General features: G+C 44.6%; 1 protein-coding gene across 1 annotated transcript; it reads right to left on the bottom strand.

Annotated features, from left to right (window-relative positions):
• Positions 1-5226: 5226 nt before the first annotated feature.
• Positions 5227-11805, bottom strand: LOC120953313 (uncharacterized). Its single transcript, XM_040373127.2, has 4 exons — positions 11085-11805; positions 7392-7517; positions 7000-7290; positions 5227-5497 (listed from the first exon to the last, which is right to left on the bottom strand). The coding sequence occupies exons 1-4, from the start codon at positions 11128-11130 to the stop codon at positions 5466-5468; spliced, it is 495 nt and encodes a 164-aa protein (XP_040229061.2). The 5' UTR covers positions 11131-11805; the 3' UTR covers positions 5227-5465.
• Positions 11806-14160: the final 2355 nt, after the last annotated feature.

The following is a 14160-nucleotide window of genomic DNA, read 5'->3' as shown; positions in this document are numbered from 1 at the left end:
CAAAATAAATCCAAACTAATAGATGCATCGTATGGGACGCTTGGCCCCGAAACGACACAGCTGTCACGATACTGAACCGATTACAAATTGAAAGAAAGTAAAACAGTAAGCAATGCCGACTGATACAAGCTGGAAAGGTTTAATTTTTTCACTGTACAAGGTAAAATCGACACCGTACCGGCCGCGGGTTTCAGAGGTTTAAATGCAGAAAATCTCCCCCCGGGTCGGGTCGGTTTAATTGAAACAGTCTCGTCGAATTTACCGCCGCCGGTGACACGCTTTGCAGGTTGCATTTCGTTATGAAACGACACCCAACCAAATGTTCACGCACCCTGGCACGTCTTTCATAGGCGCCACGAGGGGTTCATTTTTCGAATGTTTTCATCTGCTACCAATGGCAATCGTTTTTTTGTCTTTCTCGGGTTTGATTTCGGAAAATGCAACTTCACCGCCCAACTGCCTGTCTGATACGAGCAGTTTCTTACCCGTCTCCAACACTGCGGCTCGTTTTCATTTCACTGATTTTTCCCGCTTGTCTTTCTTCCTCTTCTTTTCACCCTCCTGTCTGGCGGTCGATGCTTTTTAAACGCGCATTAATTGTTTTGATTTTCCTGCCATCTGGGTGGCTCAGAGCACGAAAAACGGAGAGCGCGGCACAGGACAGACGGAACGGGTTTTTAATGGGTTCCGGGGAGTCATGTGCTGAAAATTAATTGAAAACGGCAGAGAGACAGCAAAATTAAAAAAAAAAGGAAAACAAGCCCCAAACGGTAACAATACACTCTTTGGTTAGCATCTTTGGAATTGTTTGGCGAAAAAAAAAATGGAAAGAAGGAAGATCGTGCAGGTGCATTATCGAAATTAAATTTGAGGTCAGAGACGCGATCACTTTCTCTGTTCCTACACGCGCATACACATCCGATTGGTGCCGTTATGGGTTTCTCTAGCCCCAAAAGCATCGGGCCAGCCGCACATGATAGGCTCCAGATACAGAGGCTGGCGGAAGCTGCACATACAGAGGTTGTGGAGTAGATTTTTATTTTATTTTCGCGGACCGGTGAGTGCGCGTACCTGCCAGCATGGGGAGTTAATTATTAGGGAGAGCAAAAGACAGACAGAGTGAGAGAGAGAGAGAGAGAGAGAGAGAGAGAGAGAGAGACAGAGTGTAATGAAAAATCTCGCTAATGGTAAAACTCTTCCCAAAAATGCCAAAGAAATCAATAAAGCACGGAACGGATGGGCAAACGGCCGTTCCGCAAACGGCCCATGATGGAGTAGGGAAAAATTATATCGAAAGGTAAAAGGGATTTTTGAGCGCCGTGTCTTTTGAGAGGGAGGGTGAGATGTGCTATTGTTGGACAAGTTGCACCACTTTTAATGAAGCTTTAATTAAAATGTTTTGCAGTTGAGTTGTTGCCCCTGGTGGCTTGCAGCATAAAATGAAAGGTTATGAAAAGGCACAACAGATGCAGGTACATTGCCCAACATAATACAATCAGAAACCCACATTCGTTAAGTACATTTATTTGTTGAACCATTTCCTAAATATTTGTCTCGCAATTCCGCTTCAAATGTGCGAAGAAAAAAGGGAAAATGCTCTCAGCTTTCACCGGGGTAAATTAATGTCCTGGCAGACACCACACAATCAATTACCGCAAATCATAGTAATTATGCATCGAGCGCATCCAAAAGCCGCGATCGGTCACATCACATCTTTTCAACGCTCGCAGGGCGGCCATCTTCACACGCCTTTGACCGTGACCAGCGAATCAATAATTTGGAGCAGAAGGAAATAATTTCTGCCAAGGCTCAGGCTAATGATGCATGAGAGCATGTGTGTGAACGAGTTCGTGAGCTTTCATTTTCACCAGTAATGCACAGAAGACGCCTCGCCTGGTCCGCTGGGCTCGATCGAGGCAAAAGCAGTTGAATGGTGTAGAAATCTGCCATCACTTTCTACTGGGCCTGGCGGCGGGGGGTGTTTGTATGTCTAAAGGAGAGTATGGTTTGATTGTTGCATCTTTTTATTAGTTTGCTGTTTGTGGTGGAAGCAAAAGTGAACAGCCCAAAGCAGGAAATTCCCAATCATTAAACCCAAACAGACAAACACTTGACACGGAGTCAAAACAGCTTGCCCCAAAGGGAAGGGACGGATGAAGAACCATTGGGAACAGGGAGACTTAAGCATCTTCACGCACTGAAGATTGCACACCGTTCTTGCAGTGACTGGTGCGTGACGAGATGCGTTCGATCGGATGGCCGGATAAACGTCTCCGCCCCGGGAGATTTATCGGGCAGTTGATGTTTACTTTAGCAGCTTGAAAAGAGACTGGAATTCCCCCTTTGGTACACATACAACTAGCAATTGCCCTGTGTGGAGTGATGCCGGTCGCGAGAGTTCTTGATGAATGAGGTTAGGGCATGCCGGAGGCTATGCGCCACGTCTCATTAGGTGAGGACTCTGATCGATGCTAATCAAAACAGCTCGGTTAAGGGTGCAAAGACAGGGGTGAGTGAGTGTGTGAGAAAACTCCCATTAGCACTAACCAGTGCGAACGAAAGTAAGTGTTGCGTTTTGGGACATTTTCTGTGTTGATGTTCGATTTGTTTCTTTAGTATTTGTAGGGAATCATACATAGGCACACTGTAGTTTTATGATTTTTTTTATGGCTATAACTGCTGAAAAGGAGTTAATTATTTATTGTTTTTTGCTTTTTTATTAGAGGTTTGTTAACTTCTATGTTTTTTCGTATTTTTATGTTATATATTATCCACTTTATTTGTATGTATATCTTAGTCATTATTTTAGAAACTTTTAAAAACAACTTAATCAGATTTAGTTGTAAGCTTACTTTTTTATTATATTTTATATTTTATTTTTTTATATATGATATACCCTGTAGGTTACAAGAGTTCTGAAATTTTCAGATAATTGTTTTTTCTATATTAAGCCATGTGATAAAGAAAAAATATCTCCAAAACTCCAATCATCTCCAATAATTGCTAATTATTATAAAAGTAATAGAAACAATATAAAAATGCAACAATTTAATAAAATAACCCCAAAAAATTGTAAATGTGTCTCTATAGTCCCTAAGCAAAAGTGTAACTACGATCATCTTACCGATGCGATAGCGATTATCTCGATCGCGATGTTAAACCTTTTCCCCGTTCACTGTACCAATGAAATGTTTTTGCACACTTCTCCACAATAAACACGTGTTTATTTTTTGTTTATTTTTCTTTTCGTCCACCATGCTAATCAAACAGAGGCAGCAATTTGAGCCATACCCCCTTCTACGCCAGACAAAAAAAAAAACCCCGCGTCCCATCTATTTGGCTAGCCTTTCTTTTGCCTTGCTGTTTTTCGCCACTTCGTATCGGAAGATGCTGGCGCAAAAACACGAATCGAAACAAAAAAACCCCGACCCCAAAGCATAGGTTTGAAAGAAAAGAAGAAGAACCACCACCCGATTTGGCCCAATTACATTGACATGATTTTTGGCATCGACTGCCGCTTGCAATCGCAACTCACATCGCCCGCACGGCCATTAAAGCTGGCCTAGACGCCAAAGTTCAGCCGATTGAGGCTTCCCGTCATTTCGTTCCATCCTGGTCGTTTCGTTTGCCTTGCTTCAATTACGGCTCGGTACGCGCTCGTGGGTTTGTGCTTGTCGTACATTTCGTCAGCTTGTGAGGGCGGCTGGGGTTTGGGATGTTTTTTTTTAGTGTCTTTCTTTCTGTTCCTCCGACCGATCATTCCCTTACTTTTGAGGCTAATGAAACGTTTCCGTTTTGAGCTTGTGGGGCAGTAGCAGCAGCAGCAGCAGCAGTAGCGATTGCACCGATTGCAGTGGGAGGAGTTTAACGGCATCATTTCGGTGGTCACTTCCTGGCGGGGTTTGAAGTGAAGTGTTAAAATATGCGTATTTACTGCCCTCACCCGGGGGAACGGAGAGACTGGTGAGTGGTAGTCGCTGGTTTGAAAGGGCCGTAAGAACACAGGGCAGTTCGTTTGAAGCGAAGAAGGTACATGGGGCTGGGCAAATCCACTGTGTAACCCAATTCCAAGTGAAGTGTCGATGGAGAATGTGCTGTTACGGTGGTGAAATGACAGGGCAGTGGAAGTAATGTTCTTGAGAATGGACTTGTCATGCCATTTAACTTTAGGGGGCGTTAATAGCGCTTTAATCTCATACCGTGGTGAATAAGTCATTACGGAGGTTTTGGAATCATTTGCTGGGATGAGAAGAAATGTGAATCAAATTCAGCTTGCTGTGAAACATACTCGATCTAGATTTAATCTACAACGAATGCTTTAAAGATGTTTGAGATGTGTTTGATTGTTGTAATATACGTTTTGCTCTATTTTTTTTATTTTTTTTTATATTTTTTTCATATTGTTATGCAAGTTTTAAATAATGTATTAGTTTTTTTTTAAATATACTATTAATTTGTTCACATCATATCGATTAACACGAGGATACTATTTGGACAATGAACTATTAGAGATGAACCGAATCATTCCGGATTGGTGAAAAGACTCTAGCAATTTTCCAAATAACACAAATAACAACAAAACAATGGCATAACACTGAAAGCTAAAGAAACAAAACATTCGTTTCTGGTAATTATCCAAACACTAAACAAACCAAAAAAGCTCATCACAGCATGAACATAATTACGCCACCCGCTGGAAGTGCGTGGGACTCATGGGCTCAACTTTACAGGAAATAACCACCCGTGACGTACCGTGCTCGATGTGGTTTCTTTCACGTAAACCATCTTTCCGCCACCATTATTAATCGGTTCGGCATTAGTGCGGGCGAAAAAAAAGCCCTTGTTGGCTCGATTTGGCTCCGCCAGCCAGCACGCAGCCTAAACGCTGCCAATTAATCATGCCATTAACGACGACAATGCCTGCCACGTGGAACCGCTCGGCGCACGTGGTTGCGCAAGTGCCTGATGCTCATCCCTCGCGCGGCGGAAGGCGAAACGGTACTTTTTCCCATTTTTCCGGCACGTTTTTTTCATCTTCCCTCTTAAGGTGACACTGCGGGAGGGCTAATGCGGATGGAAACGATCAATCGGCTTCTCGTTAGATATCCACACACGTGCACAGATACACACACACGGTGGACCATATTGATCGAAATTGAAATTTTCTCCTCATTAGGAGGAAAAAACGCCAACGCATAACGAAATGATACCGGATGATGGGCGGTGTTGTGTTTAGCGATTTTGTTTATTATTTTTGTGCCATATTTTCGCTACCGGGTGTGGTGTAAAAACTAGAAATAAATTAGAAATCTTCGCTCGCCTATCTACCCCCTTTTTGTACGCATCCAGTCGCCTTGCGTCTAGTCGGGCTTCTTAGTCTAGTGGGAGGGTGAGCAATGCAATGCTGCGACGTTCGGGTGCGTCTCGGATGCATCGGACAGAAGCGACAGGTTGCTGTGGCTGGCCTAGCAAATGCCCGACTTTTTGATCGAAACTCCTGTAGGAAAACAAAAGAAAGGGTAAAGAAAAACAGTTAATAGATTATTAGGCAAGCATTTCTGGCCCCCGCTGGCACTCCTCCATATGGCTCATTAGGCGCAGACGTGGAAACGGTTTCAGTGTCGTTCAAATTATGTGTGGAATTATGTGTGCGCATAGTTTCGTTTCACTTTCAAATGCTGATACGGTCGGTGTTTTGGGATCATTTAGGGGGGAAAGTGATGGGTTTTATGATGCTCGTTAATGGTCTTCTAGTTAGACGTAGAGTTGGAGGTAGAGGAATAAGCAAGCTTGAACGATGCTTTTGGAAAAGTATGAAAGAAACGATGAGTATTTAAACTTTAGGCTATTTTGGAGTATTGCAGTTCCTTGATTTGTCTCTTCAAAACTTGCAAAATTATAATCGAGTATCAATAAGTTCGAAGTGTTTTGATGTCAGGTATTGTCACTGCAACTGATTAGGCAATATTATATTGAAGAGCCACATTCGATACAAGATCGTTTTTGTAAGCTCTAATCATGCCAATTTTTATGTAAAAAGGTATGCTTCAAGAGTTTTTTAAGAGAAATTCTGGCACTATGGAAAAAAACGTCTGCCTTACGTTATCGTGTATCGCGGTCCCTTGATAAAGCCGTCAAAGCTAAAGAAGGAAGAATTAAGCAAAACGGGGCAGGCCCGTGGTACAGTCGTCAAAGCTAAAGAAAGAAGAATTAAGCTAACCGGGCGGGCCTGTGGTACAGTCGTCAACTTGTACGACATAATAATATGATCATCATAGGTTCAAGCCTCATATGACTCGTCCCTTCGTAGCAAGGCCTAACTAGGTGCTACGAAAGCCTATATAGGCCGGTATGTCCGAGATACACGTTACGTCAAGAAGAAGAAGAAGAAGAAGACGAAGAAGCAGAAGAAATTAATAACGATCAAGATGAGACAACTTGTCGGAAGTGGTTTGCTTGGTTAAAACAACGTAATTGTTTGATTTAAAAGACGAAGGATGTGAGGATGTCTTACAACTAAAGGCGGTGCTCGGTAAAGATCCTATACAAAGACATCAGGAACTTCCAAGTACACTTGGAATATCTCAGAAAGTCATTTGGTATCTACGAAAAGTAATTGAAAGTAAGATCCGAAAGGTGGACTGAACTGAACCGAATCTAACAGGCGACGAACGCCGCCAGTTGTGACCAACATTAAATTATTATAAAATCATCATTTTTCACCTTAAAAAAATCACGATTGGATAACACCAAAACCTCATCGGTACTCCTAATAATATACATACAGCAACAGGCCCAAGTGCGTGTTTTTAGAACAGAAAATGGAAAAAAGGCATAACATCAATCGGGCTTAGGTCACGCAAAGCAGACAATTACGGCGTTTAGAAAGCTTAAGATCAAGGCGAGCATGTAAACCGTTTACACGATCTAATGATCGCGATAATCATCAAAACTGGCCATTGCAAAACAGCACCATCGTACAAAACGCTCCTCACTTACTGGGCTTTGCTCCGCACCGGTTGGCGCACTCCAGTTTGTACTCGTTGTGGTAGGTGGTGTGGTCCGTACCGCACACCGGATTGTACTGCGACAGCGTGAGACAGTTCGACATGCAGCCGTAGAAGGCCCTCGATCGTGGCGCCGGCTTGCTGTCGGTCACTTCCGCCGAAAGCTCGGCAAGCGGACGCACCGCTACCGGTTGGGCTGGTCGGCTTTGCTCCACCGCGTTCTCCCGCCAGTCGGTGTTGGTTTCGAGGGCAAATGCTGAACTGGCTGCCGGTCGATTCCGCGCTGAAGGGATTGATTATAATAGACAGATCGGTACGGGGTAGATTAGAGCAGCGTTTGTCTTAACGCAGCGGTTTTTTTGTGAGGGGTAGGAGGTAGCTTACCGAATTTCTTGCCCAGCGCGAACGTAAGTGGAGCCCGCTGGAGCCACGGACTCTGGCGACGAACCCGCCTTGCAATGACATCGGCTCGGCTCGGTACGGCTAGCAGCAGCAGCGCCAGGCAGCTCACTGTGGGGAACGGAAATTAAACAACATTTCATGGGTTAGTGGAGGGAGAGGTGGTTTGGATTTGAAGGGCTATAATTCCGCCCCAACACCGTTAGCTTCCCGCACAACAACTGTGTGAGCGTGAGCCCGCGCTCGCGCGCGCGCTTTCGAAGCATTATTGCATCGGATTATTGCACCGTTTTGGACCGGCCTGACGTCTAATAATGATGGTCCCTCGCGGTCAGTTTTCCATCACTAGGTCATCATTAGCAAACCGGTGGCACGCAGACGCAGGGAAACAGCAACGACCAACGGCATTGTGGCCCTCGCATAATGATAGCCAGCCACCAGGCTGTGATCAAACGCGAGCCCAAAAATCAATCGCCCCGGTGCGATCAAACTTCTCCAGCGATGACCTCCACCGAGTAACACACAAATGGACGATGGTCGTTTATGACGAGCGCGTTGAGCGCGGGACATTGACTTGCGGGCGCGCGATGGCTCTGACGTGCCGTGACGCGGCTGGTTCCTTGAACTTGAACGTTTTGGGGGCTTGTTTTTTCCGCTTGGAAGCGCTTTTAATTGGATTTTGTGCAGCGGAGGGGTTTGAAAACGTTCAGTTCGATCGTGTTTGGCTCAGTTGATCGTAAAGATCGCGAATTGTTGCGAAAAATGAGCCGCAGAAAAGGAAGTGCGGTCCATTCGGAACCGGATTTTGTTGTGTAACGGAATGAGCTCTGCTGGAAAAGGTCATTCCGAGTGGGGGGTGATGGGTTGGATCGGATGCAGAGGTGCGAAATAGTTATGAGATGGCAATAAATTCTGCCAAAAACTAACGGTCGAAATGGGTGAAACTCGGACTCGGTTGCATAATAGAAAACGGACGAAGCTGAGTGATGTTGTTTTATAATGAGCAAAGTGGAAGGTTTTGATGAAGCAAATTGTTATCATAAAGGACGAATTGTAATGATAAATGATACATATTTATTTTTAACCAATTTTAATGAAGGCAGGATTGTTGAAGCGTTTAATGTTGCTTTCATACACAAAATTGATATCTGCGATGTTCCCTAATCTGTTCGCGCTTGCCGTTGCGTGAAATATGGCTCGATTTGGTCCACAATCGACAACAAACCTCATCCACTTTCGGCATGCCATGGCAGGTTTCTTCACCTTTTTTTTGCCACCCAAAACCGTATCGGCTACGCATGGAAATCGTTTGGATGGAAATTTTTCCAAGCTCGATCAGATAAATATGCCCCCGAAAAGAGAAATCCTTCCTCATGGAAATGATGCGGCTTTCGAGCGCCGGGGACGAGACGAGATTCGGACCGCTGTCGATTTTGTGAGGCTTTTCTGCCACACACATTCTCTCCTCCACATTCAACCAAACTTCCACACAAATGCACACGGTCTGGCTGAATCTGTTCGGCTTAGTTGTGTTTGGGGTAGGGATGCTGGAGCTTTTTTCCTTCCCTCTCTATTCATCTCTCTCTCTCTTTGTTTTATTTACTGACAGCCCGTGTACAGCTCGGTCCGCGTACAGGGCAAAGTGGAAGACGAATTCAATTAGCCTCAAATCAAAAGCAGATCACGTTCGGTAATTATTTGCCAGCGATTATCGGCGGGTGTCCATTTGATGGAAATGTGCAAATCTGTGGTGAAAACATGCAACAATAGCATACAAAAAAAAAACACACACACACACATACAAATAGACAGAAGCATACAAAACACAGCAACTGCTAACATGAGCTGGTTTTCAAGTGGTGCGATGTGTTAGATGGAAGATTAATAGTAGAACAGGTATGATGAAGCCATTCAGGTGAGATAGACGAGATTTTTTACAGTCTCCAGACGACATTCAATGATTATGTTTATAGCTTTGTTTTCGCATCATGTGTATGTCCAATTAACATAACTAAGAGGTCCTATGTTGGAATATGTAAATGGGAGAGTCTTTGAGATCTGTCTGCGACGTGAACGACTTAGCAAGGCAGTATGAATGTGAATGAGATTTAATGAATTAAAGTTAAAACAATTTATAAGGAATTTGTTTTGGAAATAGTTGAAAAATATAGATAATTCTATCCTTGACATATACGAATCTTATAGATTGTCCACAAAATCGAATCTAAAGAGATATTATCTCATTGAACCAAAGTTTCTACACCATTGTCTTTGATGTACTATTGAAGTCAGTATTTTATATTGACATTGGAGGAATAATTCTGTTCCCTTTACGCCTCTTTAATCGCTATCAAGTCGTAACTGAGACACTTCCTTGACAAACAGTCCTCAACACTTACTTTGTGGCGAACTCTAAATTGCAATCATAAAATCATCAACCAACCCCGACACAACAATCAATGTTAACCACACTCAGCTGATGAATCAATTTCCGGACCTCATTGGTTCGTTTCCTTGGTGCAAATGTGCCAAACAAAAAAAAAAAAAAAAAAAAAAAAACAAGCAGAAAACCCGTGCACTCATTGCACACATTGCCACATGCAAATTTGAAAGCTCATCAACAAAGGCATCGCCAATGACGTCAGTGGGGCGAATCTTCTGGTTGCTTCGCAACAAGAGCAGAAGAAACCTTCTGCCATCGCTCGCATGCTGCTGCTGCTGCTGCTTCGGCTTGCGTTGAAGGTGAAGAAGTTTTTCCACATTTCCATACAGCCTTCCATCTTGCACCTCCGGGGCTGTAGACCTTCGGACGGCGCGCGATTGCAAGCGAGCAAAGCAAGGCGTAAGCGCAGCGGCAGGCTCAAACAAAAACAACTCCCCACAGCATGACTCATCAAAGGACGCGTGCCGTATCCTTCGGTTGCGCTGGTATGTAATTGTGTGTGTGTTGCGCATTGAGCATCCAGTTTGAGCGGTGTGGTGTTTGTATGCATGTTTGTATCGGCCACTGATGATGTTCAAACAGCCCCGCCGCGAACTCGCGAAAGTAGCGCGAGGAGCGCTTCTGCCGATGCGTTGATGCGCGCGATTGAACGCGCACGTGTGCAAGGGAAAGTGTATGTTTGTTTGGCAAATGGGGGAGCTTTTACGCAGCAACTTTGAGGATGCAAACATTGAGGTTTTAAAGCTCAAGGAATATTAGATACTTAGTTTAAGGTGAGCACCTCTGCAGCTTTTGTTTTCTCGTATCAGTATACGGAAAAGAACGTTAAATAAAACATTCACAATTCGCAATAAGCCCTCTAAACCTCACACGATGAACTTCGTACGGCTCGTAATGATAAAATTTGAATTTTAAAAGGATGCTTAACATTTTACAACCATTTTTGATCGTCTTTCTGTTCTCTGGCTCGACGATTTTCTACCTCATTCTTGTGCTTTTTGAATACAAAGCCATTTAAAATTAATATCACACCCAGTGGAATAATTCTTTGCAGTGTAATGTTCACTACCCTCTCCGCCAATCGACACTGTGCTTTTCCACCACGAACGATTCAATCAACGGCAACACAACAAGCGGCGAACCAGCGTTTAGCGCGATACACTTCCGCGGTTTTACGACTCATTACAGGCGGTTGGGTACGAAACAACGCATCACGGATCACCAGCGCTACTCACCGACCAGCAACACTCCGACAACCGCAACACGTCCATTCCGTTCCATCGCTGAGCCCTTGGATCCACCCTTGGATGCTTGGAAAATCCGTCCAATCTTTGCCTTCTGCGAACCACACACAAACACCGTGTCGAACTGCAACTTTAGCTACACTCTGCTACGCGGGGGCCTACTAGTTCCGGATTCGGCAGTTGGGCTGTGTGTCGCAAGCGACTCGTCCGGAGCCAGCGAAGAATCGACGCTAACTGACCGCTTGGTTGAGTCCTGCACAGGCTCATGAAGGCTCGAAGTCGCGATCGGCGGTGATCGCGGTTGTGGTCTGCACGGTTCAAGGTGCAGCAAGAACGGGTGGTCGGGCAAGGGCGGGGGAAATGTTCTTGATGCCGTACGAATGGTGCTCGACCCGGGCTTGAGAGGCAGTGGAGGGGGGAGGGAGAGAAAATCGGAAGTCCAATGTTTATTAGATTGAGTGGAAATACAAAAAGCGCAAAGCTTCAGCAAATGGAGGGGATACTAAACCCAGGGTGGTATTAAAAGAGAGAAAGATTGGAGTTTTTTTGCAGACAGTTTTGAACCGGTGTGACGCTTTGTGATGTAACAAATCATCCCTTGAGTGCTTTCTGCATGAGAATAATGTGTTGTTCTCGTTGCATCTCCAAATGATTTAATGCTAATTTATCTCTTAATCAGACATTCTTATCGCCGTACAAATTGATCCTCATTTCATTGAGTAGATTAAACCAACCTGCCTTTACTTTCATCAGAGTCACTCGAGGGTTAACACAACAACACAACGCTTCCATTTTCGGGTAATCAGAGGGGCCCGATTTCCAGTTAGCAACTAATTTACATTTCCGTAACTGACCATCCCCTACAGTAGTCCAACACAGTTTTTTTCAGACATCTGAAGCCGGTTTCTTCCTGTCCGAATTGTCGCGAATCTGATAGCTAAACAGGTTCGGCAGCGTTACGATGTGTTAAGGCGTTTCTAGAACGATTCTAAGCTTTTGCCTGTCCCTGCGCTGGGTCAACAGAAACTTTGTTACCAAGCGTGCTGGGGAGATTGAGACCACCACCACCGAGAAGACAAATGATGATTGACCGTTTGTGGTCTCTGCGCTCTGGTTGGACGTTGGACCCACCGGGTATGTGATGGAGCGCACGTAGACATCTTGGAAAGAGTGGATGTTTTGTTTTTTGTTGTGGTGTGACTCGAGTTCTGCGCGTTGGACTGTCCCTGAAAGGGCATGCATGTAACAAATGCTCTTAAAGGTGACATTGTAATTGTAATTAACAGCAATGTTCGTTTTTTTTCTTCATTGATGTAATGGAGCGGTTTAAGACGATTTGAACGATATTTTGGTAAAATTTGCCTGTCGGCCCATGATGTATGGAATGATTTGCGTTGTTCAACATCCCCATTTATATGAGTTTTGTCGAAAAGCTCGAAGGTTAGACATAAACTACTAGGTCTACACTGATCGACTAAAACTGACCAACAAACGTGCATAAATGGTTAAAATTTACGAACAGACCAAAGTATCTAGAAAAGAAGACACAGAATAACGACATTTCACATGGTTTTGAAAGAATTTGCTGTCAATTTTATATACAATGAATATGATAACTTCTAAGTCATACGTTAAACAGTAAGTTTTATCAAATGATTCTCATGTAATGCCCTTTTGTGATTAATAAAAATCAGTTGTTAGACATCCTCAATTTAAACATTTATGTCTTCCTTATGACTTATATTTTACGTTCAACCTAAAATCTTTTTTTTATGTCGAAAAGTGAAAGTGAAGTGCCATCCCCTTTAAACATTGATTTAACATTAAAGTCAAACACTTCGTGCGCTCAGCAGTAGATGAAATAGCAATAAGAACCAACCAACGAAGCGAGGACCAACCAACAAACCAATCTGTGATGCAGATGAATTTCTCAGAATTGTCTTTCTAATTTATACAACACCATGCGCCATGTGTGTGTGCGCGCGCGCGCGCGCACCCGACTCGACACGTGAATGACACGGCTGTCAATAAGAACGCCGCGTGGCTGCGGAGATGAACTATCGTCAGTGTGCTGCCCCCATCCTGTACCTCATGTACGGATCGATTTCACACAAACACTCAACTCCCACCGTAGAAGGAACGGAAATCGATCCAGGCATACCAGGCCCGATGGTGCTGGTGGTCTATGTCGCTCTGTACCAGTTTCCCACGTTCATTCGCCGGGTTCGATCGCTGCGACGAAGCGTGAACGATGATTTGATGAGAAAACCGACCTCCTAGGGAGGGTTTGGGGAGGGGGGGGGGCCTGGATGAGCGCACACCCCGGCAGTTGTATAATGTTGCAATTTATATTCGCTCTACGGCGTAATGATGTAAATGTCCTGGGCTCCGTGTCCTGCCGAGGCTGCTGTGTGGAGCAAAAGCGCAACGACGACCGAGGCGAACGAACGAAACGAACGTTCCGATGGTCGTCCGGCCCTTGCCAAGGAAGCCGGCCCAGTTGCCAAGGTCGTCTCTACGTTCATCGTGGAGGCAATGCTCCTTACTGGGCAAAGGTAAATAAATAATGCTGCTCAGAATGAGCTTCATTCTAGGAGGAAAGGACCAGCAAAAAAAGAAAGGAAAAACAAATAGAGATGTGGGTTGGTGGGTGGGTTCGCACGACGGCAGAGGGAAAAAAAGAACATCCAAAACATTCCATCACCTGAGAGCGAGAGAGCGAGATAGCGATACAGAGGGATAGAGAGAGAGAGAGAGAGAGAGAGAGAGAGAGAGAGAGAGAGAGAGAGAGAGAGAGAGAGAGAGAGAGAGAGAGAGAGCAAGTGGAAAGTTTTTCCCCACGATGATGCTGCGAAGGAGTTTTGCCGGATACAACCTTACGCAAGTGTACGGCATTGGCATTGCGAGAAGCAGAGAAGGAAAGGTCTTCTTAATTGCATATTTAGCAGACAGTTCAAGGTCGTGTCGTCTGGCTGGCAAGAAGCTGGTACGGCGGGAGCTGTGTCATGATGATGATACCGCACCCTTAAGGTATGCTGCGAGCTTCATTAAAACGGAGAAAACGCGT

This window comes from Anopheles coluzzii, chromosome 2 (assembly GCF_943734685.1).
Source record: "Anopheles coluzzii chromosome 2, AcolN3, whole genome shotgun sequence".
Taxonomy (NCBI): domain Eukaryota; kingdom Metazoa; phylum Arthropoda; class Insecta; order Diptera; family Culicidae; genus Anopheles; species Anopheles coluzzii.
The sequence above is the reverse complement of the archived record's forward strand: the minus strand, read 5'-3'. Positions and strand labels throughout refer to the sequence as shown.